This window comes from Lygodium microphyllum, chromosome 6 (assembly GCF_053477565.2).
Source record: "Lygodium microphyllum isolate KBCC chromosome 6, Lygodium_microphyllum_v1.1.10, whole genome shotgun sequence".
Lineage (NCBI taxonomy): Eukaryota > Viridiplantae > Streptophyta > Polypodiopsida > Schizaeales > Lygodiaceae > Lygodium > Lygodium microphyllum.
Genome location: NC_141140.1, coordinates 144,991,140 through 145,016,544, shown reverse-complemented (window position 1 = coordinate 145,016,544; position 25,405 = coordinate 144,991,140). Strand labels below are relative to the sequence as shown.

At 42.6% G+C, this 25,405-nt stretch overlaps 1 protein-coding gene across 4 annotated transcripts in view; it reads right to left on the bottom strand.

The window, feature by feature from the left end:
* Window positions 1-25,405, bottom strand: part of SFR6 (sensitive to freezing 6) — a 230,994-nt gene that overhangs the window by 2,879 nt on the left and 202,710 nt on the right. For 3 of the 4 annotated variants that reach the window (XM_087680204.1, XM_087680206.1, XM_087680207.1), the window contains 5 exons: window positions 19,360-19,540; window positions 18,944-19,246; window positions 18,724-18,809; window positions 18,399-18,575; window positions 17,800-18,159 (listed from right to left, as the gene is read on the bottom strand). In XM_087680204.1, coding sequence (XP_087536330.1) covers window positions 17,800-18,159; window positions 18,399-18,575; window positions 18,724-18,809; window positions 18,944-19,246; window positions 19,360-19,540 — 1,107 coding nt within the window. The remainder of the gene's footprint in view (window positions 1-17,799; window positions 18,160-18,398; window positions 18,576-18,723; window positions 18,810-18,943; window positions 19,247-19,359; window positions 19,541-25,405) is intronic. The other variant, XM_087680205.1, reaches the window with a different exon arrangement.

Below are 25,405 nucleotides of genomic sequence, written 5' to 3'. Positions count from 1 at the left end.
TTATCTATTGGAAAACACATGCGTGGCCCTTTCATGTATGCCTCAAAGTAGCCCAAGCCATCATGCTTTCTACGCTTACCTAGTTTTTACCACTTCTACCTTGGAACGCCACTTCTTTGAATGCACTCACCAAACACATCTGTTTTATGCTGTGGAAAAATGACCCCTTGCATATAGATCTCTTGGATTTCTTGGAGCCATGTCTGCACCTCGAAAAGCATGGGTGGTGGGGAATTTTCTATGGAGAGACCCATATGGTGGCCCTTCGTTGGTCACTCTTCAAAGCAATGTATATTGATCGTCATCCTTGGGATTGTATAGTTAGCTTTTTTCTGGAAGACCGAGATATTGTACATGGTAACACCGGCATATAGGCATCATGGTGGCACGTGCTTAATTCAGATACTCACTTTTCCACACCCTCCTCCATTTTGGTAAATCATTTGGTTTCTTCTTGGAGGCTCGTTCTTTAGAAAGCCCGTTGGTATCCTACAAAGGATCATTTGGAGGCAAATTCCTTTCAGTTGGAATTGTTGGCAGTGTTGCGGCTGCTCTCTTGGGACGGACAAGTGGAGGCCTGATCGTGTGGCATGTCTAGATTTGTTGTCCATTAAGGATGCCACTTTGATGAGCTATGGGGGGGACTGATGTCCTTTCATATAGTGAGGGATTTTTTTCGATTCCTCGTGGATACTGTGACTTATGGGGCCAAATTGAAAGGTTGATGCAGCCTATGCAACCTTTTCCTGCACTTGACTCAGATTGCCCTTCACAAGATTGGGATCTTGCTAGTCGTCTTTGTCTTCAAAAGGCTTCAGCTAACTAGGTGTATCTTGGATTTCCAGGTTGCAGAGGAAGTTTGGGCTGGCAAGCCACCCTCTTATGCGCATCTCCGTGTCTTTGGATGTGAGGCATTCTGCCATGTGCCCAAGGACAAGAGGAGTAAATTGGATCCAAAGAGCATTAAATGCATATTCCTTGGCTATGGTGAGTCAGGAGAGATGGGCTATCGCCTATGGGATCTGCAGGCGCGGAAAATAGTACGCAGCCATGATGTCGTCTTCCATGAAGACAAGATGCACAGGCAGCCTGAGAAGGTGGTTGAGATCCGCAGAGTGATCTTTCAGGAGGAGCCTAGTGGGGCATGCATAAATCTAAGGCTTGGTGGAATATGACAATGATGGAAGGATGGTTGAATAAGACCCTATTCAAATGCAAGGTCTTTCTTTGGAGAGTGATCATTGGTGGACTTCCCCTTGCTATGGCCCTTCCTAAGTGCCAAATCTCAAATAACAACTACTTTTTTTGTACAACCAGCATGAAATGTTCGCATCATAGATTTATTTCCTGCCCTTTGGCTAGGAAATTTTGGGCTCTTCTGACATATATTTGACAAGCACTTGTTGGCCCATCCTTTTGATTAGGTTTTGCCAAGGCAAAATATCCCACCCTGGTGCAGCCACATATAAAGGTCTTGTTCCATTTTTTCAGATTTTGGGGCTGTTGGCATAATTGAATCGCTTGGAATCCTTTTGTCTTTGACTCTGCCATTGGCATCCAAGGACAGCTAAACTCAAGGGTCTTCTACACTGGCAGCTAGGTCTTGTGTAGCATTTTGATCTTCTCCTTGGGGAGGATTTAGCTCCTTAGCATACAACAATCTCAACTGCTTCTTCGCCGTGACTTTTGTACTCTTTTACTTATTTGATATTCTGTAAAGTGAGTTTATGCACGATGGCCTAGAGTCATCCTGCATCTTGTAATCATGTAATCTTGTACTTTTTTCATAATTAATACACTTACCTATTACACACACACACACATAGAAAGAAAGAAGAAATATATATTAACGTCTACATAAGGCCAATGTGGCCTATGAGACAAAATCTAGAGTACATCCATGTCTAATGTCATCTCATCAGTAAGGTAAAGATAACATTACAAATAAGTGGGTGGTCTATGAAACAATACTGAAAATAACTATATGATGGGACTATACTAGGTTTGAACCATGTGTAGTGTTGTTCCATCGATAGAAAAGAAAAGGAAAGGAAAGGAGAACCAGATCTGATAGAACCATGTACAAAAGTGTGGTGGAGACTATGGGCTATAGCTGATCTCAAGATCTGCACATGATCTCGGCTATGATGCAGTCCCTAGCTGCTTCACTGATATGCCTGGTGGTGAGTCTTCGGTGTCTCGTGATAATGGCTCTAATCTGACTGTGGTGTGGCCTCCTTGGACGTGGTCCTGGTAGACACGGTCGTCGTACTCGACAAAGGGAAATGGCTCTATCCAATGTGACTCCATGGCGTGGCTTGTAAGGTGTCTGGTGGGGTGGCTCTGTCTCTGCTAGGTTGGTAGTGTTAGTAGGGTCGGCTTGTATGTCATAGTATATTGTGCATTTGCATATGTAGTGCTCCTCCGTCTCAGGCTCTTGACCACAAAGCTTGCAAGTCCTATTCTTTGCTAGGGTATTTGTCTATTTGCCTGTCTCCATCTGAAGCCTATGTGAGGAGGTGTGAATCTATCCAATAGCAACCCATACGCTATGGGAGAGATGGGTGTCCATATATACTGGCCGAATAGTGAAACCATCATCAGAGAGACACAAGAAATGACTCCTATAGAACTCCATCCTCTATCCTAGAGGGAGTGGTGGATGGATCCATGTCCTTGCTATCTCAATCCTCAAGATATCAGCCCTGATCACCTGGTTCAGCTCTGATCGGTTGAGAGAAAGTGTAGGGCAGTCAAGGTTATAATCCAAAGGTGGAAGACGGTCAATATCCAAACCATGTAGACTCATCCAAATAGCCATCTGTGAAAACCAATAGTTCTTCTCGCCTCTTGCTGCTAGTTGTCTAGATGAGGTTAGTGCCAATCTAGAGTATCTATGGCGTGGAAGTTCCCATAGTTTGTACCAAAAGGTCACTGTCCTAAAGAGTGCCTCCGTAACTATAGGTGCTGGCCCTAGCTCTACTCTCACAATGGGATGTGGGGTGGAGGGCTTACTCCTAATCATGCGTGCTATCATCATGATCAATGGCCTTTCCATACTATCCCAACCATCATAATAATCCCTCTCTACTCCAATTTGATCAGTGAGTGGGCTAAGACGCCTGTGGTACAAGCTGCGACCCCATACCTTTGCTCCATATAGTAATGTAGGTGTGACCAGGGTGTCAAATAACCAGAGTTTGATGTAGGGCTCCTGGAACTATATGTGAGCACATTAACTCTCGAGTGCCCCTAGTGCTGCATATCCATGTGCCAGACATACCTCTGATGCCCCTCTCAACGAAGAACGTGAGCCAGAGAAGGTGACTCCCAAATAGACATATTCCTTCACATGCTCTAGTATGTCTCTCCCAAATGTGAATTGGTACATAGATCTAGTCACCCATGTTGCTGAAGTATTAAAAACCATGGTTTTGGTCTTCCCAAGGTTCACTGTGAGGTCTTTATCTCTACAGAAGATGTGCAAAGCATCTAAATGGCATTGCAATCCCTCCGATGAATCTGAAATGAGAACAATATCATCTGCATATAGTAATATCACTATCAACACCCTTGCCAGGTTGGCTCCAACTCGTCCTCGGTCTATGTAATCAGACACTTCATCTATGTATAGACCAAACAATGTGGGTGAAAGTAGACATCCTTGTTTCACTCCTATGGTACTGTCAATCCTCTGTGATAGCCCCCTAGGTACTCGTACATGACTTGTCACTGCCTCATATAATGCATAGGCACCCCATCGTATACCCTCTGGTACTCCAATGTCCTGCAATCTTTGCATGATGCATGTACGAGGCATTGTATCAAAAGCTTTGCGAAATTCTACAAAGCAACAATAGATTCTCTTGTCTCAGGTTGTCTTGGGCCGACCCTTCTCAATAATGGCTATAAGTGTGAGAATATGGTCCAGCGTGGTATATCCTTGTCTGAAACCTGCCTGTACTTGTGCTCTCTTGCCTTGCATTTCAGCCCATTCATTGAGTTCATGCTCCAATATAGTGATCGAGACCCCCGGATGACTAGTTTATTTTGGAAGAGCTTGTTTGAGAATATGGGTACCATACTTAAATTCTTATCATCCTTCCATCGGCAGACAGATGGTTAGTCTGAGGAAGCAAATTCCATAGTATTAGATCTTTTGAGGCGCTATGTTTTAGACCACAAGACACAGTGGGAGTAGTATTTGCCCTCGGTTAAGTTTGCCTACAACAACACAGTGCATAGTTCTACGGGCAAAGCTCCATTTGAGGTGGTTGAGGGTGGCAACAAGGTAACACCTATTTTTCAAACTAAGGATAAGATCTTTGAGGTTGATCGTTATGTGGAAAACTTGGATGTAGCCTATACAAAGATAAAAAATGCACTTAAGAGATCGCAAGAAAAGCAAAAGAGGGCAGTTGATCGACATAGACGTGCTTTGCAGTTTGCTGAGGATGATTATGTATCGTTGCGTTTTGAAAAGGCAAGGCTGAAAAAGATGAAAGGAAGAGAAAGATTGTATCCAGAGTTGAGTATGAGATACTATGGGCCCTTCCAGGTGTTGGAGAAGATCAGCGATGTGGCATATCCGCTGAAATTACCTCCACGTTGGCAGATACATAATGCCTTTCATGTCAGTTTGTTGAGGCCTTTTCATGGTGATGTGCAAGAGGATATGTCTGCTGAAATTCAGCCTGAGGTTGAGGAGCTAGATGAGATTTTAGTACCTGAGCAAATTTTGGCACATAAGAAAAGAAAGATCAAAGGTAAAGTTTCCAAGAGAAACTTGGTGAAATTTCAAAATTATTCACAAATGGATGCCAAATGGATGGAAGAGGATGACTTGGTAGACCATCCTCAGTTGTTGCAGCTTTACCTAGATGCCTTTCAATTAGAGTCGACTTTAGTTTGGGCTCCGTTAGGTTTAGTAGAGCAAGGGTCCGGAGTATTGCTTGATGCTCAAGGGGGAGGTAGCACTTCACCTTTTCCAGTTATGGATAGCTCTCGTATGTAGTGGATCTCGGATGTATTCAGCATGCATCCAAGGTACTATGTTGACAGTATGTTTGCCATGAGATCACTATTTAGTGTACTAGTCACTGTGAGATGTATGCAGAGGAGTATGAGTTTTCCCCGGGCATTGGAACTATACTTTTGCATTAGCTTATGATCAAATTACCATGAATTTTACCTCAAATTTGAGACAATAATTCTGATTAGTTTCAACTCAGTTTTTAATCAGCTTGAGAACCGTTTATGGTCACTTTTTGGATCAGTTGTAAATTAGTTTTTGCACAGATTACTGGTCAGTTTTTGCAATGAGTTTGTGATCAGTTTGGGATCACATTTGCAATAGGAGTTGAAATACCGAAAGGGATTGGAAGAATCCCATTGTAAGTCAACTTTTTCTTCAGTAAAGCTAAAGAAATACCGAAAGGGGCACCAATTTTGGGGCCAATCGAGTGTACATTGTCCAAGATCAATAGGTAAATTTGTATTTTCAGATTTGCATTTATTATTTGCTGCTGTAATGAAGTTGCAATAAGGAATTTACCACTCTATCCAAGGAGAAAGGCTAGTTTCACTCTCTCTTTCTCTCTCTGTGAGTGGCATTGGACTATTAGCGGAATGCTCACCATGATTTGATGTGACTGTCTCATGTTAGTGGCTCTGACGTGATTGTCTGATGTGAGTGTTAGTGAAACGCTTGGCATGTCTCGACGTGATTCTTTAACGTGATTGTCTGATGTTAGTAACCCTGGAGTGGCTGTCTGATGCTGTTGCTTTGACATAACTCTCTTTGGAATGCTCTGACATGATAATTTGACGTCACTAGAATGTTTGTGGTGCTCTTACATGACTCTCTCTCTAGAATGCTCATGATGTTTTGACACTTTTGACGTGACCTATGAGATGTGACGTGATGTAGTGACCTATCGCATATGTTGACGCTTGTAGAGAGTGACATCTGTCAATGTCTACAACAGACATAACCTGTGACAATTGTGTCTAGGGCTCTTGACAAATGCACGTGTGATGTAGGTCTAGACAACACCAGTGTGATGCATTTTATGTTACAATCACATTTTATGTTGCAGCACATGGTTTGGCCATTCTTAATGGGCTGCCACAGTGGCTAGGATCTTATGATTTCACAAGCTAGAATAATAGGAAAGGTTCAAGCACAGTGGACAACTTGATTGGATTGCCCAACTTGCTACCTGATATAAAAAGCTTTGAAATCTCAAATAGACCTAATTGGATTAGCAACAGAACATGCTATTCATAGGCATATACATGAAGCACAATCACATATACCAAAATTACCACACTATGATTTTGTGGAAGCGACCTCACACATATATAGCACTATTATGCGAGATGCATTGAGGGAGTTAGATAAACAAGCCTCTCTGGATGAGTTTACAAGAGAGCTGGCTGAGATAATACATACTGCAGCTATAACCAGCCTTCTTTTCATGGATGGGTGGTAAATCCCTGATTACAACTTAATTACAGCAGCAAACAATTGATGCAAACCTGAAAATACAAATTTACCTACTAATCTTGGACAATGCACACCCGATTGGCCCCAAAATTGGCACCCCTTTCAGTATTTCTTTGGCTTTATTGAAGAAAAAGTTGATTTACAACGAGATTCTCCCGATCCCCTTCGCAATCCAAACTCCCCTTGCTGTCCAAAGTGACCAACAAGTCTTCAATTTGATTTACCCCTTGATTCGGGCACTTAATTGGCCTTCACCCACTTCATAGTCGATGGAAATGCCCCAAATGGTTGGCTAGTCCTCCACCTAAACTTAGCTGAAATTCACCTTCAGCCTTGAAAAATCCAAGTCTTGGAGCTTCCAATTTTTGGCACGCTTCCCGAGGCTGCTGGTAAACCCTAATTTCTACTGCAAATTAGGGTTTACAGCAGAGAAATTTGAAATTTCTCAGCCTCTGGTGATCTCAATGCTGCAATCTTTAAAGCAAGGTTGTAGAAAGGCCAGGAGATGAGAGAGAATGCTGAGGAGAGAGAAAATTCAGACTTTCTTCGTCACAAATAACTGAAGAAAATCTCTCATTTACCGTTGTTGCCCTATCTCAACACCTTGTAGATACAAAGAGCTGAAGAAAGTCACTCATTTATTGCTGCTGCCTTGTCTCAACAGCATGCAGATGTTGTCACTTGCTGTTGATTAATCTTCTCCTGCCCTTGGCTGCCTCAAAAGGTCCTCCAATGGCTGCAAATTAGACCAACATCTCCCTCCCTCTCCCTTACAGGCTGAATACTCTAAAAATGCCTCTATCCAGCCTCTAAAGACGTTTTTCAGTCTCGCATGGGCATTTTTGACAAGTGGCAACCTTCCCAAATGGTTTTTTCAACATTATCCATAATTAAACATTAATTCTCAGTCTTTAAATACTGAAAATTAATCTAATAATTATTTCGGTGCCTTGAAAAATAATCAGACTAGCCAATAATTAAATTGGCTAGGCATATTTCATTCTTGATTGTCTTTGCGCCATCTTTGACCATTAGATTGGCGTTAGGTACCATTAAACGCCACTTCTCTAGTGTCACCAACTGACACTTATGGCCAAATGAATGACCTAGGCCAACAACTAGCACCAAATACCACCAAGTACTTTTGTGGCATAACTTATAGCAACTTTTGCCTTTGACATCCCGTGATTTCCTTGGGTCCCGGGCTTGCAAATTTACTCTAACCCCAATTACACCTCTGCATGTGCAACATTTACTTAACCATGTGATTAAAAATTAATCCACATATTAAGTGAGGTTTCAAACATACATGTTCTCATAACATGAGCAGCCTCAACTTTCCCATACATTACATCGTCATATAAGCCTCCATGAGGTAATCCCCCAAAGAATGGCTAGTATGATGATGAGTGTAGAGAGACATGAGTACGTTTTCAATGACAGGTAGCACTTGGCATATGTACACATAAGCATGCTCAAACACTTTTTAGAGGATTGGTATGCAAAAAGAAGTGGGAATACCTTAGCAAGCTAGAAAACAACAATGTATTCCATGAGCATGGAAAAGGATGCATGGGAGCCAGCCACCTATATAGATTACTAGACCAGATGATTGGTATGAATATGCTTGCACAATTTATGATGTTCCTAGCCAAGAGTCTATGCCACTTCCCTCAACCTCAAGACCAGCAAATTGTAGATTTTTCATAAAAAAAGAACTGTGCAATGCCATATAGAAACTGGAAAATGGGAAAGCCCAAGATCATGATGGTTTAGTAGGAGAACACTTTACACATGCTTATGATATCTTGGCACCAGCACTGGCTCACATATTTAATAGGGTAGTCTGTGAGAGATTTCCAACCAGTTGGTCAAACCATATTATTCTGTTGCTCTTTAAGAGTGGAGACCCTGCGCTTCTTAGTAATTATCGAACTACCATTGGACACATGCTGGCCAAAATATATGGCTCTATTGTGGAACAAGCATTGAGTGAATGGGCTAAGATGCATGGCCTAAGATCAAAAGGCCAGGCTAGCTTCAAGAGGGGATATACAATTCTAAACCTTATCTTTACGTTGAGGGCAATCATCAAAGAAGACAAGGCATTCAAGAAAAAGATCTACTACTGTTTTGTGGACTTTCACAAGAACTTTGGCACAGTGCCACGTGCTAGACTCGTGAGAAGAATGCAAGATATTGATGTGCCTGTAAAGATACAGCGGTGTATCTATGCCTTGTATGAGACAGTGGCAGGCAGAGTACGGACACCTAAGGGCATTTTAGATACAGTCAATAGCACCATTGGGGTGAAACAAGGCTGCCCGCTTTCACCGACACTATTTGGGCTGTACATAGACAAAATTTCAGAATATCTAGACAGAACTAGTGGAGCTTTGGAGCTTGCCTAGCTAGAGTGCTGATACTATTAATGCTTTATGTAGACGATTAGAATATACGAGGTGGATACCACTGTCTATTTTGAGATGGTTTTAGGCCCTTGAGACGAATCATGCAATTTGAGGATCAAAGTGGGTTTCTTCCTCTTGGAGCTCGAAAGGCGCAGAGTAGCTATTCTACAAAGTAGGAGGCCTTCACAACTCGGCTCACATAGACAGAGTGGTCGCTGACTTTTTCACTGCTACACGACCAAGCATGACACATACCACCACTATTGCTACATAGCCTACACGAGTACATCATCATTGGACCTCATCTTCTGTAGGTGTCCCTTTGGATAGAGTAGTGGCACTTAGCTAGTCTAGGCGCCCACGTCCATCCAGACAAAGGCCTAGGCATCCACACCACAAACAAATTAGAGCCATCATTGAGCACCATAGGAAATAGATGTCGAGATGCCTCAGCCATGTAGAGATACATCTCCTTAGAGAATAGACATCTCATTGATGGAGAGTTACCTTTTTCTACTTTAACTTTTAGATCATTGACATGTTTTCTTTTTATAGGACACTATTTCACTTTTTAGTCGTATAGACATGTTTTTCATATTTTCTCGTTCCAAATGAGAAACACACCATCATTGTATATATTGCTTTGGTCTTATAGGTCACATTGGTATTTTAGAGACATTAATATACTCTCTCTCTCTCTTTTTTTTCGTAAAAAAAAGAAAAGCATTCCGAATGGTCCAATTGTGCCAACAGCCCCAGTATATAAGAAAGTGAAACAAGATCTTCATATGCGACTGTGCCGGTGTGGTGTATTTGGGCCGCACAAAACCCAACCAGAAGGGCTTAGTGAGAAACCAACCATTGCTCACCAAACCGCTGACAAGAGTGACCAGATTTTCCTAGCGAGAGGGTAAGACATAAATCGATGACGGGCCGATTCCACGCTGGTGGTGCAAAAGAAACAATTGCCGTTGGAGATTCGACGGTTGGAAAGGGCTGAAGCAAGAGGAAGACCACCAATCATCACCCTCCAAAGAAAGACCTTGCATTTGAAAGGTGTCTTGTTCAACCAGCCCTCCATCACAATTACCTTCCACCATGACTGAGATTTACGAAATCCCCATACAATATTAGCTTTAGTAACCAGCCATTGATGATCTTTAATCAGAAGATGATACACCTAGTTAGCTGAGGCCTTTTCCAAATTCAGCTGGCCTGCAAGGGCCCAGTCCTACCAAGGACGATCCGAAGCAAGGGCAGGAAAGGGTTGTTTGCTCTGGAGCACCATCAAAAGCTGTCCCCATAAATCACTGTATCCATGAGGGATCCTGAAAAGCCTCCTGACTGTACGAAACGATATCAACACATTGCGACTGGCAAGGGTGGCATCTACAATTGAAGTCAAGCCCAAACGTGCCATGCGGTTAAATTTTGATTTGAGCTTATGTTTGCCTTCCCAAGAAAGTAATCGTGAGGCTGCCAATAATTCCAGTTGAAAAGAGTTAGTAGCTAAGCGGTCCTCCGCTGGATGCCACTGAGCCTTCTGGCGAACCAATTTCCAGGAACATACCAAATGAGCAAGCAGGGATATGGACTAGAAAACCGAGAGTCTGCATTAAGAACATGCTACCAGGAGCTCCGAATTTGGGTATTACCATGCACAAGCCCATGATCCTTAAGAAAATAACGGGCCATAAAGACCCACGGGTGATGATCTAAGCACATGGCATGAAAAAGAGACGAACAGAGTGCCAGCATATGAGTTTCGGCATCCAAAATAGCCCCACCACCCATGCGTTTGGGGGTACATGCATGCGACTAAGAAATCCATGAAATGCCTGCATGCAAGGAGTCCTTCTTCCATAACATGAAATGAATGTACTGAGTAAGAGCATTCAATGTAGTAGTAGTTCAAGGCAGCAATGGCAAGAAATATGTGAGCATTGGCAACATAATTGTCTGAGCCACTTTGAGGCGAACATGGAAAGGCCAAGCCTGTGACTTCCAATACAGAAACTTAGTTGCCAGTTTCTGTGAAATCCACTCTAGTAGTTGCTTTGGCCGAACATCAATACCCAAAGGGTACCCAAGATGCCTGACAATGGAACCACAGGGAACAACCATTCCCTGCCAGTCCAATGACTGCAAATCTAACTCCGTGCAATTGAGAATGGCTGATTTCAAAGCATTGATATGAAGACCAGAAGCATGACCAAAGAGAGTCCAAACATCTAATGCTTTGCGAAGATTATCCTTGCCCACACGAAAAATCATAAATCTGTCATCAGCCAAGGATTGACTAATGAAGTGCTGTCCAAAAGGAAGAGACAATCCAGCCAACTGAGAAGAAGCTGCCATATGAGATAACATTGAAAGAACCGGATGAGTCGCAAGGGCAAAAAAGAGAGGACTCAAAGGGAAACCCTGTCTCACAGAGCGTGCAAGGACAAATGGCTCGGTAACACTACCATTCAGCATAACTCGCGAAGAAGCCGCAACACTAATGGTGTAGATCAAACGAGACATCCGAGTACCAAAGCCCATAGTAGACATAAGTTCTGCAATGAAAGACCAATCTAAATAATCAAAAGCCTTTTCCAGGTCCAATTGAATCAATACCACCTCCTGATTAGAGTGCCTTGCATAGTCAATAGCCATTTGCACATTTAAGACATTATGCAGAATGTTTCGGCCCTTAATGAAACCATATTGAAGAGGATGCACAATGGCAGGAAGATGCTTATGGAGCCGATTCGCCATTACCTTGGAAAAGATTTTATACATAGAACCCATCAAAGAAATTGATCGCCAATGTTTCAACATAGACGGCGAAGGAACTTTTGGAAGTAGTTTGATAAGTCCTTTCCATGAGGAAGGCATGAACCCTGTTTTCCAAACCTGCTGAAACATAGCCGTCAATGGTTTCACTAGTCGGGTAGCAAAAACCTCAAAGAATTCATTGGTGAGACCATCCCAACCGGGACTTTTATCATTGGGCAAGATTAACAAAACATCCATAACCTCCTCATCACGAATATATGACTCCAAAGTAGTTTGCATGTCATGTGGAACTTGATTGCGGACCAAATCATAGAAAACTGAGTGGGCATGAGTAATTTGGTCAGAAGATAAAGGAGTAGAACCAAGAAGGTCTAGAAAATAATTCCTACACATATTCACAATAGTCTGAGGATCAATGACCATTTGACCTTTTGGATCCTGGAGTCTAGTTATATTCTCTTGAGCAGGAGATGGATGGAGAGCTCGAAAGAACTTATGAGTCTGATAAGCACTATCTTGCAAATTCTTAGTCAAATTTTGCAATTTGGCCTGCTGATAAGATTTCAACTGAAACTCTTTAATAAGATTAGCCAAACGCATAGCCAATGGCAGCAGAAATACATCATCTGGAGTTTCCACTAGTAGAGAACAAACCAAAGCCAGTAATTCCTCCACTGCTTGTCGACGCCGCCGACAAAGAGGGGCATGATGGATCCCATACTGCCGAATAACCCGCTGCACATTAGAGAGCAATCGTTCAAAAGAAGCATTGCCCTCAGAGGAGAAGTCCAATAAAAATCTATCAATCAATTGCTGCATATAACCTTGAAAGATTGAATGCTTCAAATAAGACAAGTTGAACACAAAGGGAGTCTATCCAGAAATTGCTTAAAAGGTGCAATGGGTTGAACAAGCATCTCAAGCTGTAGAGGAAAATGGTCTGACAAGGCATATTGCTGCAACACTTTCATTTTCAACATCTTAGAAAGAAAAGCATCATCCTGCATGATGTACATGCGGTCCAACCGCGACCATATAGTTGTATACTGCGTAGAATGAAGAGTAAACCCTGTAGAAGAAGGGTGTAGCCATGACCAGAGATCTTGCTTAAGTACGGCAAGAGCAAACGCATTCCACACATGGCTTTCCGGAGCCTCCATCACCGAATGCTCTGATGTGGACTGTGAAGGATCAACACACATATTAAAATCCCCCATAAAAAAACCCCGTCTGCCAAGTGACAAGGAGGTCTGCAAAGTATTCCAAAGATCCCGGCGGGATAAAGGGTCATTTGGAGCATAGAGCCCAAGTAACCATAAGATCTCTCCTTCAAATAAAACTTCAATCACCACAAAACGACCATGCATATCATTTTTAATAAGAACAGGCTGATATTTCTCATGTACAATCATAAGCACACCAAAATAATGCATGGCATGTGTCCCTGCATAAAACAAGCGAAACCCATGGCAATCCACAACTTTTCCTGCTTCGCCGTGACTCTTGTGCTCAACAGCACACAAGACATCCCACTGATTCTCATGCAATAAACTGCACATGCCATGTTGCTTATTGCGAGAACAAATGCCTCGCACATTCCACGTGGCTATCTTCATGTGTATTCAAAAAAGAAAATCAGGAACGAGGCAAAGCTTGCCTCGATTTAACCTTTTCTGCTAGAATGTCAAGGACTCCCTCATCCAAAAAATCAGCTAACACAGCAAAAGAGTTCCGATGGCCAGATTTAGAGGTAGACGGTGTATCCACTGTCTTGGGGGTGGAACGGGGATAACGACGATCCCATGGGGTAATCACGTTACCTCTAGCATCAAAAGCCAACTTAGCAGGTGGGCCCTTCGGACCATCCGTATATACTTTCCTAGTGGGCTGATTGCGAGGAGCAGAAGAAACCATAGCATGAGTAGTGTGCTCTGAGGACAACATGTCTTTCTTGCGCATATAAGTATGCAAGGAATCTTGTGAAGCATGAGGCACAGTATCCGCCATGCCAACACCAAACCTTTTACCTTTTTTGGCACGTACATCTACCCAGTCATTGTCACGGGAATCCAAACTCGAAACATGTTGTTTGCCTTTATCCAAAACTTTAGGTGGCTGGGTCGCATCTTGCGACGGAGCATCAAGCACCATATCTTCCATGGGAGGCAAAACATGCTCAACATCTGAAGTCGGTTGCTTCGCTGGACATTCGGCCATAAAATGCCCCAATTTTCCACACGAGAAACAATGCCCTGCAAGGTTACCCCATTTCAAACAAAAGTGCAAAGGATGCATGCCAGAGCAATTAAGACGTAACCAAGCAGGCCTTTTCCGAGTAGTGTCCCATAACATACACAAACGGTTACGATTCGTGGCCCTTAGGCTTGGGGGAACCAAAACAGTGCCCACAACGGCCATGGCATCCTTTAACAGTGGCCAATAGACAGCCGGATAGTTTTCCACTTCAACCCACACCGCGCATTCGTGTTGAAGCAAGCGTTGAAAATCTGCCATTCGGTGCCATGGCACAACGGACCAAACGGCGATCAAAGAACAATGACAGTTTAGTCAGCAAATCGGCCCGATGCTTCTCGGATTTCAACAGCACCTCATAAAAGCCTCGGGGCCCAACAAAAATCTCTTCAATACACTCCCCTTGTAGTAGACTTTGCAGCCACTGGCGAATATAGGAAAGCACTGGGATCCTACCAGTGAAGAAGAGTATAATAGCACGTTCATAAAACACTGAGAATGAGCGCAAAACATTTTTAGGATCCACAGTGGCTTCTAGAACATCTTCAGTTTCAGAGACAGAAAACGCTTCATGATTATGTTGAACATAATCACCAAGCAGAGTGTTGGCAAACTCCAACAAATGCTCCCAGTCAACATCCTGAGAATCCACAGAATCAGAAGCAACATGAGCATAAAAACGTTCCTGATGATCCATTGTATCTTCCGAAGTATGCTTGGTGCGTTTGCCCGGCAGGCTGGAAGTTAGGACCAGGTGGCATCTCCTCTGTGCAAGGAACCATATCCTCTGGTTCCTCTGTTTCAGAATCCTGACCAAGGGCTGCCACCGTTTGGTCAATAAAGGCCATGTCCAGACTAGCCATGTTGTATCACCACTTTAACAAGAGATCTGAAGCTATTTGCAGGGCGCTCTCTCTCTCTTTGGTGTGTGTGTGTGTGTGTGTGTGTGTGTGTGTGTGTGTGTGTGTACAGGCAGTGAGCACTCCGATTTGTGCAAGGATGCAGTAACGTCCTACCAAATTTCGTCTCTCTCACTTCTCGGCCCAGCAGCGTGCACAATGTCAGAACAAGTCGAGAATGATGTTCGCGAGTAGGGCAGAAGATGGAAAGGCAAGGTAGAAGGCCGGAAATAGGTCGCCGATGAGAGTCACGACCAGGGCAGAAGACGGATGGACAAGGCAGAAGACAGGAAGGCAATAGGCAAACAGGGTAACGAGGCTCTACGTGTAGTCATGGCCCTCCGTAGCGAGTCTCGTCCATCCATAGGTAGGCGTCTGCTGGCAGGTAGACGTCCGCCGATAGGGAGTGACAACGTCCGCAGGTAGCTCAGGGACAGGGCTTCCACAGGTAGCTCACGGATAGGGCACTATCGTCCGCCATCGTCTTCTCTCTCTCTCAACAAATCTCTCTCTCTCTCTCTCAAACGGAAAAAAATGTTTTTCTCTTCAACAAAATTGTTATTTCTCTCTTCTCGATATCAACATCTTGACATTAATGCAAAAATATTAACATAGACATTAACAATGATATTAGCATTAGAATTAACAATGACATCAACATAAAATTAAATGTTAATGTGATAGTATCTTTAAATGTCACATCAACATTAAATTTGACGATCACATTAACCTTAAATGTCGAAATTAAAACAAATCACCAATCCAATCTGAGCAACAAGATCTGAACTATGAACAATGGTCTAGCACAGCCTTGGAGGGGGAGCTCTCCAAGCCCCAATTGTCAACACCATTGAAGACACTTGCGCATAAGTATCACCTCAACACAATCTCAAACATGAGTACCAGACAAGAAACATACCTTGTCATATCCACCACCTGCAATACTTGGCCCCCATGCACATTCTTTTTGCTAGTAGTATACCATATCACCCTAGATAAGATGAAAGTATAGTTCTCGGGCATGACCATCACAATCCTATGAACGAATAGTAGTTCTACATGCGTTATTGAATCTTGCACCGGATAGCAAGTTAATGCTTTGATACCAATGAAACGTCCACTTGGGATCCAACTTGTACATGAGACACCGCACAAGCCATATCCACAACGAGGAACATAAGAGGAATGGATATCAAATTCATGCCCAAGGTTAGTGCCAAATAGTCTCACCCCAAGCCTAGGAGCCAACAACAAACAAGATCACTACTATGTCCCAAGAGTTAGCATTTCATACTACCAGCCAATAATGTCCCAATATAGGGACACATCAGCGTACGGGCCAAGAGTCCAAGAGTGGTGATCATAGAATGGTGTGCAAAATAGGGGCTTGAGTCCTATAAATAGGACTTGGCTACCCTGAATCTAAAGTGCCTTTAGTGCATTCCCACTCCCTCATTTCATGACTACTATGACCAATGCTACTAGTGCCCATCCAGATATCCAAGGATGTAACACCTTCCCTAGGAGTATCACTTGGATAAACCTGGCTGGGGTTCCACTAAGCAACCTGGATGGAGCCCTTAAGGATACAAATGGGGGGACCTGATCTCCAACCAATCTGCAAGCTAGAAATGACAATCGAGGGTCATCATATTGTCCCCAAGCAAAAACTTTGTGTCCAGAGCAAAGTGATTCGAATGGCAAGGAATTCATCAAGGGTCCACAAGGGGCTGCACTAGATCCCCTTGACCGTGGTGGTGGATCAGTTGCAATCTCGCTGAGTGTAGCCTACTCCTTTTGTTTGCGGTGCCTAGGGAAAGTGTTGAATGGGGGAGGGGGAGAGAGAGAGCTTCGGCAACAAAGTGACTAAAGGCTGCTAAGGGGGATGAGAAGGCCAAAGTGGCTTCCAGGCTTGGATGGAGGGAGCACGTGGCCGGCATGCCACTAAATAGGAGGTAGAAGAACGAGAAAAGGTAGCAGGCAGCACTGTGCAGAATGCAGGAGGGGGCAGTGGTGCTGTGCAAGACATTGGCCAGCTGGCTGTGCTAGTATAGAGGGCAGCACTGGTAGAGGCGGCAGTGTAGGAGCAAGCAGCATTGAAGTGGAACAGGACGGTCCTGGGCAGAAGTGAGAAAGGGCAGCGCTGAACAGGAGAGAAGCAAGATGGCACTACTGCAAGAGGAAGAAGAAGGCTGGTCACTGAGGGCAAGGAGCAGTGCTGGTCCAGCAGGGCGTGCAGGAGAGTGGGCGTCAAGTGGCAGCTTCAGGACATTAGGCATGATGGCATAGGTCAGCTCATCAGATCCTGCGCACAACTTGCATAACCATAGGACCTCTCTCCAGTCCAGAGCAGTTGGCGTTTTGGAAAGGTGAAGAGAGTTTTCATAACCAATGGTATTGGAGACCAATGTTCTACAATCCTAAACTATTTCCTCAAGATACAACCACATGAACAGGTACAAGATCTGCAATGACTGATTGGTCTAGGACCACCTTACTTAGGATTTCTCGATTGAAAAACTTATGATTGCTGTGCTGTACAAGCAAATACCTCTTGCCAAAACACCTGCACATTTCAAAAAGAGTGATGCCAAGTATTCTTAAAGGTGTCAGACTTGAGAGCATTTCTTGAACAAATATCCCAAAGTGGTGGTTCCCACTTGCATGGGAAGTTACAGTAGGAGTCGTTTTCACACAACAACCAATTACGGGTAGTACCCTAACACCCACCAAACCCTGTGCATAGATATGAAGCTTGCAAAGTTACCAGATGTATTCATCAAACAAAATCTGATGGTTTGTCTCATCCTTATTGTGATTCTCTAAATGTATCATTGTCTAATAGTTAGTATGAGACTTGTCTAGGACCTAAGAAGCAAATTGCTTTTAGTGAAAATGCATGAATTCCTATTTCTGCAAACATAATAACACAAGCAATGAGACCAACCTTGTGCCAAACACCTTGTGCAGAATTTCTCCATGCTGTTGTTATTGTATCCCTTCTAGATCCCATGAAACCAAGAAAACTTCCCATGCCTACTGCTGTCTTCAGTCCAAAAGCAGTATCACGTTCTGAAAATCGACGTTTCCTGGGCCACAGATCTCTTATCATTGGTGAGTCCTTTGTGAAAAACTCTATTTGAGCAGAGGGAGAACTCCCGGTTTCATCAAGAGATGCAAGATCCAGAGTGCCAGCCCATGGTCCTCCAAAGAAATTTCGCTTGCTCCAATCTTCTGCTGGTGGATGCAGTTCTAGCTCTCTCATGAGCAAACCAGCAGAATCTGCACCTCGAGGTCGGGGCAAATTCTGAAGCAAAGGTCAGTGTTAAGATCCAAGTTCTATCTCTCTCATTGCCTCTTTCTGCATTTACATATGTAATGCATAGTGTAAATGAGATGCATATATATCGTCTTCAAATATAATTATCCAATTACTGTTGTGCATGGGTCAATATTTGGAAAACTGTGTGTCTGGATGCATGAGTTGAAATGTGACCATCATGTACCAACATTTTTCTCAAGAAGTCCAAGCAAAGAGGAAATAACCTGTATATGATTGCAAAGGGAAGCTTCTACAACTTCAGGAGCAACTGAATACTCCCCATCCGGATAGTGCAAGCGCACAGTTGGTGTAGGTAGTCCAACTTGGCTTTTAGGCAAAGGATGCGGAAGGGAGGATGTCTTTTTGCACAGATTTACAGACACAATAAAAAGCGCTTTCACCTTCAAAAAGAGTAAGTTTAACAGTAACATCAACACCCAAAAAAAAGGGGTTGGGGGGGGAATTGACAGGAAAACACATCTTTTGATTGCAATAAATCTTCATTTCATGACACCTCATACTGCACCAGCAAAATGTCAAACATATTACCTCTTCTGAATTATAACCCTGACCAGCATTTCCACTACCCCCCCGTTGAGAACGAGCTGCTGCAAACTCATCTGGGACATCCATACCTGGAATTAAATTTTCCATCTGAGCTTCTTACTCTTAGTACACCACAAAATTTGTACTGACTCTCTTTTGTTGGGAAACAAAAAACAGTTTGAGTTTATAAAGATCAAACATCACTTTGAAGTGCAGATAGTACCATCAGAATTTCTTGTTGCAGCAGGACGTGGTGGTGGTGGCTGCCGTCTTCTAAAGATGAGGCAAAACAACAGAAGTTGGCATAGTCTATGGAGAAAATTGCAATCACCACTCAGCCTCACTGCCGGCATTCCTGGAAAGGCTGCCTGACTAACACTCAACTGTAGAGGTGTTACTGTTCCTGTGACAGCAGCAGATCCAACAGCACTTTCTGAGCTGTTATTAGCCTTAGCAATTGCACCTTGCACCCATGCTTGTACAGAGGTTGTGCCATTGCTGGTTGCTTGGGTAGTTGGTTGTGTACCTAGGATCGTTAACAAATCATAATAGCTTCATATGATCCTACACTTGATGACACAAAAAAAATACAAACATCTATAACCATCATTTTAGCATAGGTTAGACTACTCATTTTACCTTGTGCTGGTGTTTGTGATGATCCAGTTGTGCTTGATGTAGAGGTTGGAAGCCGTGGATTGGCAGCACTTGAAGGTGTATTACCAGCCGCATGATTTGCCAAGGTTCGGCAAAAGCTTGCATAGCGTCGTAGGCGAGTAAGGAAATGTGAAGCGAGATCAAGGACAGCATCAACATAAAACTGCAACAGTAGAAGGGTGAAAGCCAAGCTATCAGGCAGTTAATAGCTCAGACAATATCAAACCTCACAGCTAGCTCGTTTGCTCTCTCTCTCTCTCTCTAGTGGTTAGCCACTTGTTATATTGACCTGCTAATCCAAGTTCAAATCTCCCCTTCTATATTCCTATACTAAATGACCGTGTGGATGTAGGAATTGAACTCAAGACCATCTGGTCAACATACGTTCAACTTAATCAATTGAGCTACATCAGTTTGCGCTCTCTCTCTCTCTCTCTCTCCACACACACACACACACACACACACACACACACACACACACACACAGAGTGGCTACCCTAATGGTAAGCCACATATTTGTCAAACTGATTGACCCAGGTTCAAATCTCCCTTTTTCTACACCTATACTAAATTACCATGCGAAATGTAGGAGTTGAACCCAAGATCTTTTGGTCACCATGTGTTCAACTTAACTGATTGAGCTATATCCACTCTCTCTCTCTCTCTCTCTCTCTCTCTCTCTCTCTCATGCTGGTAGCAGCAGACGTGCTGCTCGTCTGACATGAAATGGAAGTGATGTGAATGGTCTGACGTGGCATGGAAGTGATGTTAATGTTCTGATGTGACATTAAAGCTGGTCTGATGTGGTGACATGATGCTGGTCTGACGTGATGCTTGCACACCTGGCATGAATGACTGCAGGCAATAATGGTCACATTGCAGTGAGAGACAAATGCTGTGAGCTCTGAATATCTGGATGTGACATGGGATGCCAGCACTAAAGGAGACCTCTTATGGATATAGCCCGCAAATGCAGTAAATGCAGAAATATAAACAGCCTGGGATGCCATACTTCTGACTGCTGAAACTTGGACATAATCGTAGATGAAACTGTGAATACAATGGTTATGCATTGGATACTGTCATGCCAGTAATGCAGTCTTGTATGCTCTGGGGTCTGACATTGTGAGACAAGTTCTGAATATATTTAAGGCAGTGAAGGCAAGGGGCTTGTGAAAGAATTTGGTAAGGGGGGTGGGGAAACCCTGGAAATTGCAGAAATCACAGACATTGCTCTGATTTGACGAGTGCAGAATACAACCTGAGTGGCCTTGCACATGGTGTGTGAATACAATTAACTATGGGGACATATGATGCAGACAAATATAAAAATCGAACCATGGAAAATGAATATTTAGGAGACAATTCTGATCAACAACTAATGCGACCAGCCATGGAAGCAATGTTCCACACCTCTTCTAAGAACACACAGTACAAGACAAATTGCCGTAGGGCCCATGACTGGGACTATCTCCCCAAGATCTGATATGCATGGAAGGACCTCATGCACCATGAATAAAAGAAAGTAAAAAGAAATTTGCCTCATGATTTGCTTTGAACTACAAATTATGAAATAGGAGTTGGAAAAAGAAATACGAGAGCCAATCAAGGCAGAACTAATAGCAACAAGAAGGCACAAATGCAAGATATATAGATTGCTGTCTGAAATGCACACACTGAAAACTGAAATGCAGAAAGTGGTAGATGCTTGCAAATCTGAAATCTTGGAATTGAGGGAAGAATTCAACACATTTAAGAAAAAAGAAATAAACGTGCAAGAAGCACTACAAAAAGAGAAAGAAGCACTAAAGGCATGTGAAAGGGAGGTTCGCTCATGGGCACAAGTGGCAAAGACAACACAGAAGCAGATAGAAGAGGCAAGTCCATGGATTGAAACAGTGAAAAAGAATAAAGGAACATCGGTGAACAAGACCGAGGTAATGAATGCTACTCTTGAAGAAGAAAGGGAGGTTCACTCATGGGCACAAGTGGCAAAGAGAACACAGCAGCAAATAGAGGAGGCCAGCCCATGGATTAGACAGTAAAAAAGAATAAAGCAACATGAGTGAACAAGACCAAGGTAATGAATGCTACTCTGGAAGAAGAGGCTAGGAGAGGAGCTAGGGTATTACGTGTACAAGTAGTAGGATGGGAGGAGAAAAGCACCCACAAGAAGATGTTAAGACACTTATCGACAAAATTGGGGCTTTAGATGTACTTAGGGAAGGAGGACTACTGGATAGCCATCAAAGATGAGAAGATTTATTTGGATGAGGATCTTACCCTTGCACAGATAGCACATCGCAAAGAACACATGTCCAAAGTATTGGCAGCCCGCAAAGAGGGAAAATGGGTTGTTTATAGGGATGGATGGAACATCATCACTGATACAAGGACCGCACATCATCATTGATACAAGGACCACATGATGCCATGGTGCCTATGAGGCACTTAGGATGTCAATGTGGAATTGTAATGGACCCTTACACTTGGACGCTGGTTACTTTGAAGATAGCTTCTGAAACATAAACATAGCCATGTACATAGAAACACAACAATGTAAAGATAGCCAACTGCCAAACGTGTGTGGTACATATGGGAAAGTGCATTTCCTCTATCAGCTAGAAAACCAGGAAGCACTAGGGATTCTAGAGGTATGGCCATACTATACCAGGAAGGCCTCAAAAGGACGGTGCAAGTAATGAAAAGAGATGATGATGCAGGATACTTATGGATTAGGATACATGCAGTAAGACTACGGGATATATTCATTGCAATATGCTACTCTTCTCCTACAAACTCAACCTATGCCACACAGATGGATCTTCCTTAGACGTACTCTATGAGGATATAATGAGATACGCCAGCATTGGGGATATATTATTAGTGGGAGATTTCAATGCACGCACTGTAGATAGACAATATGACCTTTATATGCATGATAATGCATGTTCAAAGAAATTGATATGCATGAAATAGGCTTATGTAGGAAAGTTGAGGATAAAGACATGAGTACTTATGGATTGTAAGAGTTTGGAGATGGCAGCTCTGAGTTGGAAGCACACAGTAGACGACAAAGAGAGAGAGAGTGAAGACACAAGCATGACACACGATGCTCCCAAGTGTATAAGTGAAAGTGCAATGTATAACCCTTAGACCTTAGGGTTGAATAAGTGCCTATGGTGCGTTCACACCCAAAAGGTGTGAAGGCAGTGAGCCTAGAAGTGGAAGCATAGAGCAACAGCAAGAACTATGGTGGAAGGAGTAAGAGCAAGAGAGAGAGACACAAGATGTGGGAACTCCAATAGTCCCAATGTGTCCCCGAACTTCCCTTTATTCAAATATCACTAAAAGAATATAGAATACTAATATACGGGCGACTAGGCACACGTGCCTTTACTCCCAACAACCTCCCACATAAAGGCGAATGTGCCCCTAGTGAGGAGAGAACACGAAAAAAAGATGACAAAGTATAAATGTACATAAGTACAACAGGATGAGGAAAGATGCCATCTCATCCAACGCCCATCAATTTCCTAAGAAGGCAAAATGCTCCACTGAGAGACTTTTAGTGAGTAGATCTACAAAATTTTGATCAGTTGAGATCTTGGCAAGCTCAATAGACCTGCCCTCAACGACCTCTCAAATAAAGTGGTAATGCGTCTCAATGCCTTACGTCTTTGCATGGAAGATTTGATTCTTGGCCAACTGAATAGCACTCATAGAATCTGAATGCAGTCTAGGGACCACATCAGTAATGCCAAGGTCTACCACACTCATAGATCTTTGTGAGTAACCACTAAGTCCCTTGATCCTATGAGATGCTCTCATAAGAGATTTCCGACGTTATTGAGTATGTGTATTGGGTCAAGAAGATGGTATATTTCTTTGGCAATCAGCATGCTACTCATATTACTTACTGGAACACTTATTCATAATAGTTGACCTTCCTCATTCAAGTATGGTTATATGGAAAATGAAAAACCTTTTCATTCCATTTGGAAATATCTTGCCATCTACATCCATAGGGTCTTGCAATAGGTACACATGTTGTTTGTATGTCTAGTACTAGCAACGAATGCTTTAGCACATTGTAGTGCAATTGAGGACAATTGCAAGGATTTCAATGACGTGATTTGTCACGAGGACCTGAGATTTTATTGCTTTGCTTAGCATTTGATTAAAATTTAATCAAATGTGCTATTGTGACTTGCACGTGAGGTGCAAGTTAATTATTTCACAATGTGCAACCCAACACCCCAAGATATTGATTGGTGCCAAAGCCAAAACTTTCAATAAGTTATGCCTAACAAGTTCTAGGTGGTACCCTGTGTCAAATTTGGGTTTAGATCAATTTATTGGCCACTAATGTCACTCGTAATATTAATTAATTAATTAATTAATACCGATCTAAGGACAAATAATTGCTCAGGAATACTTGAAAGATAGATTGGCCTAGCCAATTTAATTATTGACTAGTACAATCAAATTTTTGAGTACTAGAATAATTATTAAATTATTTTTCTAAATTAATATTTTAAAAATTAATTAAATAAACTAGATAATGTTGAAAAATAGGATTAAAAGATTGCCAATTGACAAAACTTGCACATGCAAGTGGGAAAAACGTTTTAGGGTCTGGTGAAAGTCTATTCCAACCATTGTGAGAGAGAAGGATGATATTAGAGAGCAAAGAGATGCCGCTAATGTGATTTCTAGCCACCAAGGATCAATCTTACAAAAAGTAACAACAGTTTGGAGCCCTCCAACTGCAAATGACAATAGCCCAAGGTTCTTCTAGTGCGGAGGACAATATATAGGAGAGAATAACAGCCTTCCCAGTGGTCCTAAGCTCTAGGTGACAGCTTCCATGTCCTTTTGAGCAAGACAGTAGCAAATTTTCAGCATTTCTCAGGATGAAACTCTAAACTTTTTCTCTCTACAACATTCTCTCTCATCCCCCAACAATATCTAAAGTTATCTCAATAGAATCCAGCCATTTGAGTCATCAGAGGTGGAGATATTGAAAAATCTCTACTATAAACCCTAATTTACAGCAAAATTAGGATTTGCCAGCTGCCTTGGGATGTATGCTTGGAATTGAGGGCCTAGGACTTGAATTCAAGTAGCTAAAATCAAAGAATTTCAAAGAGGTTCAAGAGGCTAGTCAGCCCATATCAAATTTGGAGCAAAATTTCTCTTTCAAGGAGCAGAGTGAAGGCTAATCCCCAAGCAAACCAAGCGGCAATTCGTTTTAGATACTTGCCGGTTAGTTTTGAAAGCAAGAGACACTTGGATTAGCCGAGGAGATCAGAGAATCTCAATTGTACTCCATATGTTTGCAACAGAAGTTCAAGAAATATCGCAAGGGGTGCCAATTTCGGGGCCAATCGGCTCTCCATTGTCCAAGATTCAAGTGGTAAAGTGTGCATTTTAGTTTATGTGAATTTTACACTTGCTATAATTTGTGCTTAATCAAGCTTTTTTACCATCCTATCCGAGAAGGAAGGCCGGTTTCATTGAAATTAGCTACACCATACAGTCCCCACCACATTTTTGTGTACATAGTTCTATCAAATTTGGATTTTCTTTTCATTCTACTAATGGGAGAGCACTAGACATGGTTTTAGTCTAGCATAGTCCCATCATAAAGTTATTTATTAGCATTGTTTCATATGCCACTTATTTTAATGTCATCTTCACATTATTGATGAAATGGCATTACATATGGGTCATAGGCCACATTGGGCTTATGTAGAAGTTAACATTTCTTTCTTTCATTATTTCCCTCTCTCTCTCTCTCTCACACACACACACGCACACACACACACACACACGGTAATCAAGTGGCTACCTATGTTGAGCTAAAAATACTTTACATGCGGATTAGCTACATTAAATAGCCCTAAAACAAGCCTAATTGATTGAATTACCCAACTTTCATTAAAAAGAAATGTGTTTCTAAAGAGTGTTTGTTCCATAAGCCAAACCCTAATTTGGGAGGATCCAGCCATGTATAAATAGCCAA